The 18,821-nt window shown below is 37.0% G+C and overlaps 1 protein-coding gene across 1 annotated transcript in view; it reads right to left on the bottom strand.

The window, feature by feature from the left end:
• Positions 1–2,756: 2,756 nt before the first annotated feature.
• Positions 2,757–18,821, bottom strand: part of Plcxd3 (phosphatidylinositol specific phospholipase C X domain containing 3) — a 166,821-nt gene continuing 150,756 nt past the window's right edge. Inside the window, exon 3 of the mRNA XM_057789938.1 lies at positions 2,757–9,247. Within this exon, the coding sequence (XP_057645921.1) occupies positions 9,094–9,247 (154 nt within the window). The 3' untranslated portion in view covers positions 2,757–9,093. The remainder of the gene's footprint in view (positions 9,248–18,821) is intronic.

An 18,821-nucleotide genomic window follows, 5' to 3' on the forward strand; every position in this document is an offset into this window, starting at 1 on the left:
AGTCAGGAGAAAGTCATCCCAGGGCACATTGCCACACCAGTGTGTCATAGTAACCTCTTCTTGAGTGAGAGCAGCTGTCTGAAATGCTGTCAGCATGAATAAACAACTTCTCTTCTTATGGAGGACTTAAGTCGCTTTGACCTAGCAAAGCTGCTCAGTTCTCAATTCACAACCCAGGAGCCAAACTTCCAGTGTAGAGATTATGCATGGAACATCCCACAGCTGCCCTCTTTGTGATGTGGCCAGAAGCAGGTATCTATCCCCTTTACCTGTCCCTTCTTTGCTTTGAGTCAATTTGTTCAAATTTCATGTATAATCCCCTCTCATAAGGGCTTCTCTTTTCACTTGATGAGATGAATTAGGCTTTACTTTCTGTGTGATCTCTCTTCAAAATAGGTGCATTTGATTTCACTCAACTTCAAGTTGATACTAGCTGTTGTTGGTTAACTAGCCATGGGAAACCAATGGGATATAATGATTATATCCCTCTTCCCCATTATAATGTCTTCAATTAAATTCATTTAAAAATCAGTGATCTGACCATTTATTCATCCCAGTGTTTACTTGATGGGGAATTTGAACTTTAAAGCAAGTGTTGTAAAGCTAGCTCCAAGGCATAGCTCTCGAGAGGTGGATGTGGTATAGGAGGTTCTTCTGTTCATGTGTTGCTTTCATTAGTTAATGCATTAAAAAAAACTGCCTTGGCTTTTTGATAGGGCAGAACTTAGGTAGGTGGGAAAAACAGAACTGGATTCTGGGAGGAAGAAGCAGAGTGAGAGATGCCATGGATCTTCTGCCTGAGATGGATGCCAGTTAGAATCTTGCTGGTAAGTCACAGTCATGTGGTGATACACAGGACAAGGGGTAGAGGATGAACAAGGGGTAAAGGGAGGACAGCAGGTAGAGGAAGGACAAGAGAAAGCAATAGGACTAGAGGAAGAAGAAGGGATAGGGGAATACAGTGATTATAGGACAGGGTAGGGGAAGACAAAAGGTAAAGGAGGGCAAGGAGTGGGGACAAAAGGTACTTGAGGGTAAGGGGTGGAGAATATTATGCTTCTTTTTCAGAGTTCTCAGCCTCTGGCTGTCACAGTGGTTGAGACTGTACCATTGTGATCAGGAACTGATCTTAATTTACTGTTGGTATAACTAACTTATTTCTATCATATTTATATTTTATATTATATTTATCATATTTGGGAACGAATAGTAAGAATTAAGAAAGATAGCTTCTTTCTTAGTTCTCAGGAATATAAACCTATGTTTGAACATTTGACTCCTTAGAAATAACACATAGAAAAGGTCATTGAGCATGTTTATTTGATTCTTTAGGAGCAAAATCATGTCACTTGTTAGATCTTGTCAGAATCTATCAAATATGCATTTTATCAGGTCCTCTAAGTAACATTTTAGAAATGTCTTGCTTTGCTTAATGGGAGTCTGTCATGTAGCAGGATAAATATTTGCTGAACAAGGCTAATGAAATGTCTGCCATGAAAGCATAGCTGTGATCTTGTCAAAGAGTGCTTGTAGAACAATGATACTTCCTTCCTAAATTTGGAAATCATTACAGCTTTATATGTAGAGATCTTCTGATGTCATAAACCTACAACACATAGAACAAACAGTCTTGGGTGGGTTTTGTTACCTTGACACAAACTGGAGTTATCTGAGAAGAGGAACATTAATTAAGAACCTGTCTCAAGGGCTAGGTAGTAGTAAGTAGTAGGCCTTTAAACCCAGCCCTCTGGGAGGCAGAGACTGGCTGATCTCTATGAGTTTGAGGCTGACGTGGTCTTCATAGTGAGTTCCAGGGCGGTCAAGCCTACATAGTGAGACCTTGTTTCAAAGATAACAACAACAGGAAGACAAACTAACACAAAAAATACCTCCATCCAATTGATTGGTAGCCATATCTGTGGGGCATTTCCTTGATTAATGTTGACATAGGAAAGCCCATCTCACTATATGAGGTGATCTTTGGTCAGATTTCTAGGTGGTAGAAAAAAAGGAAGCTGAGCAAGCCCTGGAGGGAAAGATGGTAAGTATCCTTTCTCCATGGTTTCAGCCTTGACTTCAATTTCTGCCTCCAGGTTCCTATCCTGAGTTCCTGCCCTGACTCTATTCAGTGATGGATTGTGACCTGGGAGTTATAAGTTGAGGTACATGTTTTCTTCCCCAAGTTGCTTTTGGTCATGGTGCTTTTCACAGCAATAGAAATCAAACTAAAACTAGTGGATTTATAAAGTAAATTTTAAACTATATTTCTTTGCCAGATGCCTTTATAGTACTATTATAGCACTTAGATTTTTTTTTTTTTAGTAAAACACGATTTGCATCTCCCAATAATTAGGACTATTTGGTGCAACACAAAGGCAACTCTATTTCTGAAACAAATGTTTCTGTGTTATTCAGAGTGGGAGCTTCATCACTGTATTTCCCTCATCTTAAACTTTTAGTTGGAGAGGATCTGTCATAGCAAAAAGTTATATTAATGTATTATTATGTGTTGATATTTACCATCCAAGGGATGGCATCAAAAGATGATTACATTCAACATCAAGACTTTAACTTAACCAAAGCATGCAATGTTTTCTTCTATTGTCACAGAAACATTTTTTGTGTAAAGAAAATCCTGATGTGATGATGCTTGGGCTTTGTTTTTTGTTTTTGAACATGTTCTTAATCATATTCAACTCGAGAGATCCATTTTGTTATAATGAAGCATGACTGAATATAAATTGGGAAAAATAAGCAAAACTGGTACCAGGACTTTATTAAGCAATTTCACTAGCTACAAATAAACTCTTTTAACATTAAGAACACAATTTCATATATATATAAAAAAATCACATCTTCTATATAGACTATAGGCATGGATTTTCATAACAGCACATGTACTGAAGTATCAATGAACAGATCCTAAAAAGAAAAGGCACAAGAATGACTTGCTCTGGTGACTTTCTGGGGTTCATGAAGGAAACATCAGTAGCTCTACACAGCCTTGTTCTCCAGCAATGAAGCAAATCAACACAAATATGTATTGGCAGCAGTCACGAGATGGAAACATATGATGGGATTTAGTTTTCCTATGTTTATCATAGGAATTTTAAGAGAGGAGGTAGCTATCAGGAAGTTTCCAGAACTCCATTCGTCTTCAGATCATGAAGGACTCTGTGTTGGAAACACTGGGCATTTATTTAGGAATTCGGGCATGGTCCCAGTGTTCGAAAGCTGATATCGGAACCAGACTTAGATCTCATAGCTCATATTCAGGGTATTTTGGTTTAGTTCCTGAAAACCAACTGCACATACAATCTGTTTCAGCAACTCTCTGTGGCGTGGGCTTTACCCCACGGATCACTTTCTGTCCTCATTGACTGCCTAGAATCATCCTCCAACGTGGGAACAAACCCTCAGGCCTAGACTGTATTTCTCTTGGATTCTTTTCTCACTCACGAAAGAGTTCCTTTCATCAAATATTCTACAGTCATATTGATGACTACTTGTAATTCACAAAATAATTGTAAGGTGTTAATGAGATGGTGTGGGATGATGGATTCATTTGATTCCTCTCTCAAAGGAAAACACACTGAATTTTAGAAACAAGCTTTGGTCTTGAGTTAGATGGCACTCCCACTTTCCAAGAGAAGTTTTTAATGTGTGCCATGTGTTTGGTTGTCTCAATAACTGGGGGATTCTATTTTCAGAAATATTAGGTAGAGTCTAGTCCTCCAGCAAGCCATTATAGGGAAAAATTGAATTTGGTAGCATTCATCTAATGGAGACACTTGTTTGATTTTTCAAATGACTTTTGGGAAGATTCTTGAAAAGCATTCATAGGCTTCGTGTAAAACAGTATTTTCTTCACGAAGGAACCAAAACAACAGATTTTATGAGTTGTGTTAATCTAGGAGAGTGATCTCAGAGCTCACAGCCACCCAGCTGAAAAAGACTGGGAGGAATTATGCATAGTGTTACCAGATTAAAGGAAGCAATGAAGAACTCATCCATTTAAAATTGAACCTTATGTAAATAAGAATTTTAGTGTAAGCATTTCTGACGAACTATATAGGAAACTCAAGAATATATTATTTATCTGAGATCTTAATTTCACTGCTGTTCTTTATTTCACGTGGCAACTGTAACTATTAAAAATAAATAACCAAGAATGGAAGAAATTAGGAAGCAATGTTCATAAATCTAAGCTTAAAATAGATTAGAGTTTTGCTTCCAATATGACCCCCTTTGTCGACTGGTTGGGAGTCTCCTGTTGTACACAGAAAGAGAGAAAGATGAGTGTTGTTACTGGTTTTGTTGAGAAGCAAATCAGATTGGAATCATCTCATGTCAATAAAACTGTGATTCTCATAGATCCAAGGCAGTCCATCTGATTTCATATGATCCAAACTTCAAAAGCAGTGGGTTAGAGAAATGACTTTCTATGAAAACCTTACCATTAAAGTAGAAATGATCTACCATTACAAAATACTGTGTTGGAATTTTGGTGCTGATTCTGAAGCTGATGGAAATAAAGTTAATTTAGTCTTCTGGTATATAATGAAGTTGGTGGACTAAGTGATATTTGGAACTTTCAAAAAACATAATTGATGAGCAACCTGGGCAGTGGAGTTGTGAGAACTCAGCTTCTTTCTAAAGCATATGCTATGTAAGATTGTTTAAGTGACATCTTTAGAAGAAATATGATTTTTGCAAAAAAAAAAAAATAAATTCATATGCAACAATTCTACCAAGCCCAAAGAAAACAAAGCAAAAAAGACAATGAGTTAAGGCTAGTCATGATGTGCCCTTTTTCTTTAGGATAAGTTTGATTTTTAAGAAGATACAATATAATTGCACTAACTACTCACAGTTTTGACTCATACAAATGTATGCTCAGAACTAAGAACTACAAAATTGTATCACAAGTAAAATGAAAATTACACAATTTTCTATTAACACCGTTTACAAATTCTATAGAATATTTTATTATCATCATTGGGAAAACAAACAATTAGAACATTATTTTAAACTGGACATTTCACAGGGTCACCAATAAGTTATAGCAAATAGAGCATTCACACCATGTTGTCACTGAAAAACTAGTGAAAAAGACTAAAATATAGCAAAATAAAATTCTTTAGACATCTTATTAGCATCTCCTGAGGGACAGACACTGTGTGTTATTTTCTCTTAGCGGTTCAGGATGCAAGCACTTGACCTATTCATCTCCTCTTTGGTTGACTAACCAAAGAAAAGTTGGAAAATTGTGTGATTAAATATTTGTAAAACGGTAGGACTAAAAACTAACAGATACATGCATTTCCTGAGACTTCCAACTCTCCAGTCAGTGATTCTAACAGATAGGAACCTGGACAGGTGGCACTGCCAAAAACACCTCAGAACATTAGAGGACTCAACACCTTTGGGTGAAGATGTGTGCACCTTCAAACATTTATATTCAAGTTCGCATTAGATCTTGTATCTTGGGGTTAATTGACAGTATAGAGTGCTACTGCCAGATGCTTCTATTTTCTGATGGTCTTGCTTTTTATTGGTTTTATACTGATTTTCCCCATAAGCCTTGAAAAACTGGATCTATATTCAAACCTGATAACACAGAATATATTGATTTCAAGAGTTAAAACTTCAATAAAACCAATTTGACTGAGTGCAACTTCAACAATGTCTCTGTGTGTGTGTGTGTGTGTGTGTGTGTCTTGCCAAATATTTTATTCTCTGATACATTCTCTGTTTGAGTTTCCCCAATATGGCTGAAAGTGAACACTGAGGTTACCATATAGAATTCCCTAAGGCTTTTAAAGGATAACTCCTCGTTCTCCATGTTCTCTGTATAGTAAGAAGGAGACATAAATGGTAATGGCAGAAATATTTACTATATTGGTCCTTCAGAGCAATCGACAGGAAAGCAAATGTAAAAAATGTTTTTATTGAGTATTTTCCCTTATTCCAGTCACTCCTTGGCTTCATTGCCATAGGTTGAGTAAAACTTGGATTTTAGCTATTTATTTTATTTTTTGCTTTATAGGACTTGTAACACAAAGTGTTTTAAAGTTTCAGCAAAACAAAAAGTACATCAAGACATAGCTACACTTGAAGCCTATGTGTAGCCGTCATGCTCCCTGGTCTCTGGAAAGAGAAAGCATAGTTAAGGGTCTGATTGGATTGCATATCATCATTTCTCTATGAAATGAGTCTGCTCTATGAATGTGCTCCACAGCAGGGCCAATGACCAGAAGATACCCAAAGGCACCTTATCTCCATTCTCTTTCCCAGAAATCTCATTTAGTGAACTCTCTCAGGGTTTATTTCTATCTTAGTCCTTATTTAGAAGTTAAGGCAAGTCCATTTATCTCAGTGCCTATTATCTAGAAGCTAACTGGAAATCATAAGTTCAGACTGAAAGTAATTTCTTGCTAACAAACTTCTGTGTAGACATCTTTAATGGTAAAATCCACAATACAAACAAACAAACAAACAAATAAACAAATCCTCTTTCCTAGTTAAGTAATTTTAGTCTAATGCTTCATTATGTTTATTCTTTCCAATACACATAACAATATCACAAAGTTGACTCTGTGCTAACACTGTAGGAAAACATCCAAATTCAAGAAAATACAATAAAATTACTTTTTCATTGTATTCATTTTGGCTAACAGATTAAGAATCTCTTTTTGTCATATTGTAAAGTTAAATAATTGTGTCATTGCAACTGTGCTTGGCTATAGATGCTCATGAGGCATCAAAATTGAGTAATCACAGAGCAGATTGATTCCAAAAGCAAATTTATAGAGAAAAATGTCAACAATTGGTTAAACAGAGTTCCTATTCATCTGCACAAAAGCTCAAGTGAAACGGACAGATAATAGACTTGCAAAGGATAGATAAACAAAGAGAGAAAAATATGCTTTGTGAATATTAAGTCCCAAGCTGTGATGGTTTTATAAAAAGTATTTTAAATGATAAACTACTGCATTTTCAAATGTTTTGTAACATTTTCCATACATTGCTAAAGGAGGATATTTTTATTTTATTGTTTAGATTTTTGAGATTGAATCTCACTATGTAGCTCAGGATAACCTTGAGCTCAAAGCATAAACCAGGCTACTCTTGAAGAAATACTAATTCTCCTGCCTCTCATATTCTGGGATTATAGGCATGTACTAACATTCCTGGCTCTGGGATTCATCTTTAAAGTTATACTACTTATTAATAACCAGTGTTTTTATTTAAAGACAATTATTCTATGTTTTCATATAATCTGTGTGTATTTGTGTATCTCAGTATCAGCTTGCCTGCACCAGAGTATGTGTGACAAATTACACACACACAACTGGAATTATAAACTTATCTGCTACATGCACAGTCACGTTACTTATTCTAAAAAGAAACCACATTTTCCACAAACATTCTATTTGGTATATCAATTTTTCTTCACTTTCTGTAGTTGCTAGAAAGTGCAGTTCTCTAATGAAGAGTATCTATAATCTAATTCAACTCTTGGCTATTTATAATATTGAGATGTAAACTTTAAATCAATTCCTTATCTAGGTCAAAGGGATTAACTCATATGTCCTCCATTCAAATTAATTAAAAGCCAAGGGCATGCTTTGATTTCTCCAGGAGTACGATATGCATGGAAGTCCATTATCCCAGGAAACTACTGAAGGTTGATTATTTCTATGTGCAAAGATAAAATAATCCATAATTTTAGGAACTTTAGCAATTGTATAGTTTTTAATAAATCCCTCATGATCTTCATGTGAAACATATAGAGGGGGATTGTGCCCTTTGAAGGTTGTTTTTGGAGTTGCCAAATACTACAAAGATACAAGTGGAATACAGCACTCAAGAGTGTGTTAACATTGTTTTTCTTGTATTACCAAAAGGGATGCCACTGAAACTTTGTATGAGACCTTATCTCCTTGGCCTTTTTCTCACCGCAAGCAGCATGGAACCCAGACTGCTTACTGAAGGTCAGTCTGGAGAGATCATACATACTGAAAGAATTTGTAAAGGAACTTTAGAGACTATGGATTGAGTCTCAAAAACATTATTGGAATTCCCTCTGCATTCCTTCACCTTCTTCTTTCTAAGTTATAAACATAAATGAAGCGTCTTTAAAACTGTTTTTCATAATCTGGGTTTTAGAATTACGTATTTGGAATCCCAAATATATAGGAGAGTCTTATGGTGGTCTTTCTTTTTGATTTTTGAGAAAAATTAAAATTATTAAGAGAAGTTTTTATTGATTTAATTTTTTTCTGATTGCTACACAATTGTAGCTTGACATTTGCAAGGCATTATTATTTAAGACTGCTGAATTAAAATTATAGCTATCTCTGATTACAGTCTTCTTTTATTCTTTTTAAAATATAAAGTTGATGCTCACAGTCTTTCCAAACAATCTTTTTGCACAGTAGTCATAGCTGCCTCACATGGAAATACTCTGCAACACCATTGTTTTCATAGAACACAAAAATCACTAATGACTGCCAATATTACCGATGCAGGGAAACAGATTTGATGCATATTTTCTATGATCAAGAATTAGCTACAATTGCCCAATTGCAGATGACTATGGAATATTTTATCAAATCTCACAAAACAAACACATTTCAGTACAACAATGTAATACACATTACGTTGGGCATTCAATTGTTTTGAGACCCATATAGCATCTAATAGAAAGAGCGAGCAAGAGAGAGGGAGTGGAAAGGGTAAAGGTATGAATAGCATAGGAGCCCGAGGTTGAAATTAGAAAATGCAGTCAAGTAAACACTCATGAGTTACATATCACAAACATTAATTCTCAAAAACAAAATTCACTGTTCTTTTCTATTCCTAACACTAGTAGTAGATTTTGCTCACCAAATGGGAAATGACATATTTATAGTAATGCAGAATATGGTTACAATCACTGAAGACACAGTATACCCTCTTTTCCCATTCACTACCATCCCTAATTCCTTCAGAGACTTGGTGGAATAGGAAATTCAGAGGGTGTATTGATAATATGTCTAATACAATGAGGCTTCTCTATCTTACTCATGGACACTCCAAAGAGTAGTATCAAGTGTTGGCTTCTCCTTCATCAAAGACATAGTTGAGTTTTATGACAGTGCTGATAAAATCACCAAGTTCTACAAAATCAGCAGTGACAATATTGATGCCACTCTCTCCTGGCTTCTGGGTGCGGACCCACTGCATCATGGCAGGAAGAGCTCTGAGAAAGGAAACAAAAAGAGAAGTTAAATAAGGCATGGTGCATCATGGCTATCTCAGATACAAGCACAGGTAAAAATGTGTGAAATTGCAAAAATAAACTACAGTGAATTCTTGAGTCTTTTAAAATTTATTCATGTGTATATGCATATGCATAAATCACAGTGTGTACATGTGGAGGTCAGAGGAGAGCTTGTAGGGATTGGTTCCCTCCTTCCACAGTGCGTGTTTCAAGTTTTAGACTCAGGCTGTCGTGCTTGATAGCAAACGCCTTTACAAATGCTGTTGTGACATTTTCCTGACCCTGAATTCTTATAAATAAAACCTGATAAGAGATCTTACCATACTGCTCTACATTGGACTCTTCAAGTTTGGAAGAGTTATACTTTATACTTTATATATGTTATAAAGTATATACTGTTATACTTTACACTGAATCTTGAATTTTTCTTCTGGTTTTCCACACTATAATTTCATATCCTGTGGGATGACGAGGTGAGAAATGAATCCTTGTACTTAGTAAATATTTATCACATAGCCATTGTTTTGGGGAAATGTATTAAGGTGTAAATAGCCACAAAGCAAAATGTTTCTGCCTTTAAAAATTTTATGATTTGGTGATAAGCAGGTGAGCAAAGAAGAAAGTCCCAATAAAGTACAATTATTGCTCTTTTCTTTCAGCCTGTTAACTGAGTTCCTAGTACTTAGGAGTTCCTATTATAAGCACTTGAAACATTCAAGAGAATGAAAAAGAAAAATATTAGCATATAGGGTCAACTAGTTGACTCAGTAGTTAAGAGTGCTTGTAGCCATTTCTTTTGAGCTAAGTTTGAGCCTTTGGGAAGGCAAAAACTGACACCTGAATATTGTTCTCTGTCATGTGCACTGTGGTGTAATACACATATATCATTAGTAAACAAATTAATGTAGAAAATGTAAGTTTATATTTTAATAAATAAAGACATACAATAAATGATAAAATTAAGTAAATTATCGCAGTTTGGCAAGAGAAAACAGATGCTATAAAATAAAATAAAGACAGCAATATAAAGCTGAGAAAGAGCAGTGTATATTACATTACAACTTTGAACTCTCAGTTTATTAGACCTCACTGATAAGGGGATATTTGTACAAAGTTTTTTTTTTTCTTTTTAAACAAGGAGTTAGTCACATGGCTGTTTAGAAAAGGCATCCTAACTACTGACATGGCCCAAAAATGTAAGATAACTAAACTTAGGAAAAGGAATAGAGAATAGTGAAAGATAGTGAGGATTATAAGAGAATAGTGATGCTTCCTGTCAGGAATGTGTATTAGATACTTTGACTAATGCTGTGACAAAATAATGGCAAAAGCAATTTGAGGTTTTATTTCATAGTGGAAGAGTAGAAGACTGGTCACGTGGGGTCTGCAGTCAGAGCAGAGACAGAGAAATGCTGGTGCTCGTCAAGACCTCCCGCTTCTTCCCCTTTTTATTCCTGCTAGATACCAGGAACATATTCAGAGTGAATCTTTCTTCCTAAGTTAAACTTCTCCAGAAAAAGTCACACAGACATACACAAAGGCTTGACTCCTAGGTTATCCTAAAAACCAGTCAAGTTGACAATGAGGAAAAACTATCAACAACCCACCCTTTGTCAACATGAATACAACAGTTTTTTAAAATTTATTATTTTTGAGATTATAATATAATTGCAACACCTACAACATATCAAAATATGAAGCTATGGATCCCAATCCTAATTGCTATATTCATAAAATCACTCTGGTACCTAAGGCTCAGGGATCTTGGTGTAAGTGGAGACAGAAAGATTGTAAAAGCCTGAAGATCAGGGAGTTGGCTGTAAGATTGCTCATCCTTGTAGACGTAAGTCATAAACAATCCCACACCAGTTTGGAATTATGATTAATAGGGTGGTATTTATTTAAAGGGGAAAAAACTTACAGATCACCGTCCCAGATAACAGCTCTCTGCGCAATTAGGAAGAAGTCTAGTTGCCGAAACTGGAGCAGGAAATACAAAGAGCAAGGAGGGAAGTAGCCGCTTTTTTAAAGGGAAAGAGACCACGCCCCAATGGGCTGGTATCTCAGCGGCTATTGACTGGAGGAGCGGAAGGACCTCCCGCAACACATTCTAGAAACGTCAGAAGCTACACCCATAAAATCTCATCAACAAGGCTGATTAGACATGAGCTGAACAAGGACAGCAACAATAGGCATGATAAAATAGATGGGAGAAAGCCCACAAGGCCACAAATCTACACTAAGTACTACATCATTTTAAAATCACTACGATCCACCCCTTGTCTCTATTGGCTCATGGACATTTCATAATTTTAAACATTTTCAATCTAACTTCAAAATTCCCATAGTCTTAACAGGCAGGATCAATACCACTCAGAGCCAAAAGTCTCTTCTGGGATTCAAAACCATTTCATAATTGAGCACTCTGGAAAAAAATGTAAACAAGTCAGTTATATTCTTCCAATAGTCAACGTCACGAAGTAAGCATTCCTATTAAAAATGGATAGATAGGAGAATAACAAAGAAGTACCTGACCAAACCAAACCCAAAACCCAACATGGAAAACACCAAGCCTAGCTACTCTGTCAAATACCCGAAGTGTGTGGTGTCACCAAGGTTCTTGCAGAACAACCCCCCATGGTACCTGAAATACACTTAGCCTTTCCTGGACCCTGTTCCATTCCATGATTTTCTTTGCAAATATCCAACAGTCATGGCACCTCCAAGATCCTGAGTTATCCATTGTGACTTAAACTTCAATACAGCTTCCTCCAATACCCTCTCAAGACATCCTTGTAGAGAATCAAAATTTGTCACAGATTTTTGGAACCTTCACAGCTTTTTGAGCCTCATTTCCAGCTTCCATCACCCATTCATTTTACATTATGAATCTTTATAAAATCAGAACTCTGTGAATGATGTTGCAAACTCTACTGCTAGGTTAAGATGTAGTCTGGTCCTTTGACCATAGTTGTAATGGCTCTGTACACTTTAGTGACTGAACTTTGGGGAAAAATTCCCAAATGGTTGTTTTGGAGCTGAGAGCCCCTTAGGTGGTATAAATAAAGCAGTCTCTCTCCTTTCAAATGAAATTTCTTTTGTTTTGTTTGTTTGATGTTTGTTTGAAGTCTGGATTCTTTGTTGGTATCTTGTCTTCAAGGCAACTTTCTATTTCCCTATTTGAAATGCAAGTTTTCTCTTTAATTGCCTCCCTTCTTACTGTAAAACTAGGTAAACCCAGGGAGCAGTAGGCACACCACAGCCTGAAAAGCTATGTTGTTTGGAAACATCTCCCACGGTGTTAGCAACATGAACAGCACATAGTTGGTGGAGCAGAATGAGAATATCAGAAGCCAATGTGTGCATCTGCAGCAACTGACCTTCAAAAATGGTGAGAGGAACATGAGTAGGATAAAAGATGGACTTTTCAATAAGTGGTTCTAGAAATTGGGTCTTTGTAAGCAGAAGAATGAAGTCGGATCTCTATTTCTCCACAGTTACATAAAAATTAGGATGAGCTGCATTGAAAATGCAAATACAACATGTAACTAAGACACTATTAGAATAAAACATAGTTGGAACACTTCAAGACAGTAGAACACAGGGCTTGCAGAAACGAGATCATCTCTTTCCTTTCCACAAGTGAAAATAGAAAAAATAGGACTAAATAAAACTTACAGTTCTTCACAGCTAAGAAAACAATCAACAGAGCAGAGTCAACCCACAGAATAGGAGAATAAACTTGTGCTGTATATAATTAAGTTAATATCCAAATTACAAAGATAACCGAGAGTACTCAGTAGAAAAAGCAAGTCAAATATCATCCAACGAACAATCTGTTCTAAATCTGCACAGTAAACTTAATATACATTTCTCAAAAGAAAATGTAAATAACTAGCTTATATATGAAGTTTTGAGTATCATCTGCTGCTAAGAAGATACAGATCATAGCAAAATTAAATCATTTCAGTTAGATAACTGTTATCAAAAAAGAGATGAGTTTAGGCATGATCTCTGGGGTAGCATGTTTATACTATGTGAAACCCTGGGATCAGCACACACACACACACAAAGATAACAAATGACTGTGAGGATACAGTACAAGGAAACCCTTGCACACTTTAGAGCATATATTAAAAGAGCCATTATAGAAAACAATAGAGATTTTCCTCAAATATTTAGAAACAGAGTATCATTATATTGGATGTTAGCCAAAGCAATAGAATAAGTGTGTCAAAATAATGTCTGTACTTACATATTAATACTCTACTATTAAGAAAAGTCAACAAATGGTAACAACCTAAATGGCCATCCACAGATGAATAGATGAACTTAAAGGAATACTATTCAGCTGTATAAAGAATAAAGTGCTGCTATTTTCAACAACATTGATGGAACCGGAGGTCACTACATTAAGCATCTAGAAGCAAAAGAAGACACATATCATGTGAACTCACTTACACGTGGGATGTAAAAAAGTTTGCCTTGTAGATATTGGGAGTAGACTGGTAAATACAATGCCTACAAAAAATTCAAAGCTAGACTTATGAAAAATTCAAAACTAGACTTATGAAGAAGGGATAGTAAACAGGTTGGTATTGAGATTGAAGTCATTTGTTCCTACACACAGAGAAAAGTAAGACAAAAACTCGTCTTCAAGCAAATGATAATGATAACATACTATCTATTTGTAGAATAATCTGGAATAAATGATGTTGAATGTTTTTCCTACAAGGAAAAGATAAATGTTTGTGGAGATCAATGTATTTACCTTGGTTTGAACACTGCACACCATGCCTTTAATGAAGTATCAGCTGATGGTCCATAATTGTGTATATCCAGTTAAGTAAAAGATGGTGGATTCTGAGGCTAATCAAGACCGAAACAATGTATCCTGCTTTGGAATAGCAGCAACGTGTCTTTGAAATAGTGACAAATGACAATATGTGTGGGATTGGATGCAGACAGAAGAAAAAGGTCATGGATTATACTAGATTTCTAATAAAATTCAGGCATTTACTATCTTGGAAAGATCAGGATGATATCTTTCTGTCACAAGAGATAAGTTTAGAGTCAGACACCAAGATGACTGCAGAATGCATGCATTGAGACCTTAAGTGGCCATTAACAAAAGCATAGACACCAGCTAAAGCATCATTTGGTGAGGATGCTATATGTGGATGTTTCTCCAGATACTGGAAAACGTATCTGTACAACTGAATCCATTGGGGCAAAGTTGGATGAACAGCCTTTGACTGCACTAAAGCTTTCAATCATACCTTTAAGATTCTGATCCATGGGGCTGGAGAGATGGCTCAGAGGTTAAGAGCACTGACTGCTCTTCCAAAGGTCCTGAGTTCAATTCCCAGCAACCACATGGGGACCCCCAACCATTTGTAGTGAGATCTGGGGCCCTCTTCTGGTGCTGCAAGCAGAATACTGTACACATAATAAATAAATATTTTTTTTTAAAAAAGAAGATTCTGATCCATATTCCTAAATCTCTGCATTATCACATTCAAGACACACTGAGATGGATACCGCTGCTTCTCAAACGTTCTCAGAGTTTTACTGCCTCCAAAAACAGACCAGTAGGTGGGGAAATTTGGTTCTCACAGCCACAGTTACAGAAGATTCTCATCTTAACCACTCTGGATCTCTGGATCAAAGGTACTCATTAGAAAGGCACTGTGCTAACGTGTGTGCAGCCCCTCAGGTTTGGACCTCATCAGTCTCTTTTGGATTTACTGAAGAGGAAGAGGCATCCCTGCTATGAATACAGCATCACCCTTGCATTTTACAAAAGCATATATATATATATATATACATATATATATATGTGTATGTATGTATCTGTGGAAGAATGTCATGAACAGAGTCTATTTTTCAAAAAGAATGCTCTTTCAGCAGCTAACTCACCCACAGAGGTAAGAGGAAGAGTAACAGATGCCAAGGCCAGTGTTGACTGTATTTACCTTGACTGAAGAGACTGTTTCCCAGAGCTCTTGGGTACCAGGTTAGTCAGCACCCAAATCTCCATCTTGGATCCATGACCATTGCAGACAGCCTCAGATGCCTTCACTACACTGAGATTAAATTCCTGGTCCTTGAATTTAGACCTATTTGTGATCTCTATTGAGAGAAGTCAGGAGAACATAAGACAGCATTTTCCCTTTCTCTCTCTCTCTCTCTCTCTCTCTCTCTCTCTCTCTCTCTCTCTCTGCTATAAAATAGATTGCTTTGAGGACGGGTGATATATTCTTGGAATAGCTTGCTGTCCTCCAACAAAGCACAAGTATTACATTGAAAATATTATTTCACTGAGTTAGGAGCATATTTCTATTTTCTATGCATGCATGCATACTTTCTAATAGTCGCTATGGTACTAAAGCCAAAACAAGCAATTATGCCAAGTTGACTCTCAAATACTTAGACAGTTGTAAGTGGAGTTATGTTAAACAAGAAGAATCACTACACATGATTAAACTTGCAAACACCACTGCACATTTATATGTGTAGTGCACCACGCCTGTCTGTGCTCTCTGCAGTTTTTGAGCCGGGCAAGGGACTGGAGATTGAAACACACAAAAACTCACAGAGAGACAAAGACACAGGTAATCCTTGAAACAAGGATGCCCCCTTTGTGTCCAGAGGCAGCTTATGTAGGGATCCTTAACTAATAGCCATGCCCCAGCCAAACCCACCAGAAACCACTCTCCTGCCATCAGGAACTCCTGAGGGTCTCAGGTGCAAGCATTACAAGTTGTTTACCAGAAATTCAGGACCTTGGGGATTCACAGCTCCCAACAATATGGAGTAGTGTTTCTTTTATGATTGCTCTTTTATTTATTTTTTTTAAATTTTTTTTATTAAAGATTTCTGCCTTCTCCCCGCCACCACCTCCCATTTCCCTCCCCCTCCCCCATCAAGTCCCCCTCCCTCATCAGCCCTAAGAGCAATCAGGGTTCCCTGCCCTGTGGGAAGTCCAAAGACCATCCACCTCCATCCAGGTCTAGTAAGGTGAGCATCCAAACTGCCTAGGCTCCCACAAAGCCAGTACGTGCAGTAGGATCAAAAACCCATTGCCATTGTTCTTGAGTTCTCAGTAGTCCTCATTGTCCATTATGTTCAGCAAGTCCGGTTTTATCCCATTCTTTTTCAGACCCAGGCCAGCTGGCCTTGGTGAGTTCCTGATAGAACATCCCCATTGTCTCAGTGTGTGGGTGCACCCCTCGCGGTCCTGAGTTCCTTGCTCGTGCTCTGTCTCCTGCTCTTTTAGATCCTTTGATTCGCTCATCCTGTTTTCCTTTCTCCTTGGTGACATTTTAATACCACAGAAAAAATGCCTATTTATTTATACATCTGTGATCATACCATTTATATATTTATGTTTTATAAAAAGTTTTAATTTGCTTTATCAGGAATCAATTTTTGCCCCTTGGAGGCAATATTGCCATAGAGAATGTGCAATGTACAGGGAAATGATAAGTACTCAATTTTACTTAGCATCAAGCAGATAATTAGAAAGAACTGACAAAGTCTCTTCTGGCAGAAATAAATACCAATGGTTGAATAGTCTTGGGTTTGTCTGTTAAGGGCCAGGCTCATAAACAATTGAAATTTGTTTCTCATAGTCTGGGGTCCGGAAGGATTAAAATCAAGGCTGACGCTTTTTCATGGAAGCACACAGTGGTTCACAGAGAGACTTTATGTCTTCAGGTTAAACAATGGTGGGAAAATAACCTCAGGTAAACAGATGTATCTCATAAATCATAAAACCCACAAACTGATACATACACACACGTACACACACATGTATACACACACACACACACACACAGAGAGAGAGAGAGAGAGAGAGAGACATGCACACCCATGACTAGAAGCAGCATATCTGTTTAAAGCTAGCAAAAAAAAAAAAAAACAAAAACTGATTTAAATTATTTCCCTAAAGTTGCACTCTGAGAAAAAAATGCGTAATATAAGCACAGCTCTTTCCTTCCAACCCATTCACTGAGCACCTAGTACTTACAAGTTCCCATTGTAAATGCATGAACCATTCACGAGAACAAAAGAGAAAATATGTTAGTTTACAGTGTCAGCTAGTTGGCTCAACACTTATGAGAGCTTGTTGTCAAGTCTGATGACCTAAGTTTGATGTTTGACCTGTTAAAGACTATCACATCAACTGGAAAGAAAAGTAGAGGAGAGAGGAGTAATGTTACATTTGTATTTCTGGTCCCTGTTAACCTCAGTTGTAAAATAGAAGTGATAGTATCCTGAGTTGTGTACACACTCATACCCGCAGGGGATAAGGTCATTGACAGTGCATCTTAGAGGTCAGGGTTGTTAACACTGCTTAGCCACAACAGATGTGTTCTGAGCACTGTAAGATACAGGCACAAAAGCCGCAGCCACACTAGAGAGATGGGGACACAAGAATTGACAAGTGTCACCCTTCTCCAAAAGGTACTAATAGTTTAAGATTTTCAAGGGAAGTTTCCAAGGCATAAGAAGCTTGTGAGCTATTTCTAAACTCATTCCCATGCTCGGAAAGTAGCTATCTTAGTTTTGTTTTTGTGGTGTTTGTTTAACAGAAAGCAATGAAATCAAAGCAAAGCAAGATAAGCCATCCATTTCCCTTGATGATGGCAACAGCATCCCATTTTGTTATAGCTAGAAAGACTGTTAAAAATCCATTTTCAATTAAAATAAGATCATATGAAGTACAAGAAAAATGAGAGTTCGGAAAATGTGTTGCGTCCTCGGGCTCATCCACTTGCTCCCAGGCAGTGTTTCGGAATGAGTCACAGCCCAGCTAAGGAGACAGAATGTGAGCACAGCCAGCCCTCTGATGGGGCCTCCTGGTGTGCAAGAACTATTCTCTCTGGTAATTTTTTCAAGGGAATGAAGCATAAGGAAAGCTTTACCAATTCTAAACAAAGAGCCTGTTCAATATATTAATAAGATTAGGTTGCAAGAAGACACAATAATCTTTCTTTCACTTGAAGAACCTCAAGTTCTGTATGGGATCAAGGGTTCTCACTTTGCACACTCTTCTTCTTCAATATCAACAGCCCCCAACTGCAATGCCACTGCACTGCACTGCACTGGGAATTTGAGTTTCCAAAGCACAGGAGAGATTCACCTTTGTGCACAGGACCACATCTATCTGTTGGCAGCTCTCCTCCTCTTTGGAAAGATTCCCGTTTTCTAAGAGCTGCTGCTGACCTTGTGATGAAGAGTCTTAAGTGTTTCTGATTTTGCTAGGGAAAAAGAACTCTCTAAGTCTCTCCAGGTTTGTTCCTTAGGGCTCAGTGTTTTTCCTAGGCATAACAGAGGTAGCAATGTTAAAGGGCATTACTGCCTACCATCTGCAGCTTGTGACTCCACCAAACTGCTACAAATATTTACTGTTAGCCAGATTTTTAAAAAATAAATTCAGTGTTTAGTTTTTCTCTTGAATTAGGATGCAATAATCACACACATTTATGGAATCCAGAATTATATTTAATACATAAATTCAGTGTTTAATTTTTCTTTTGAATTAATA

The sequence above is a fragment of the Chionomys nivalis genome, chromosome 15 (assembly GCF_950005125.1).
Source record: "Chionomys nivalis chromosome 15, mChiNiv1.1, whole genome shotgun sequence".
In the NCBI taxonomy this organism is placed as follows: Eukaryota; Metazoa; Chordata; class Mammalia; order Rodentia; family Cricetidae; genus Chionomys; species Chionomys nivalis.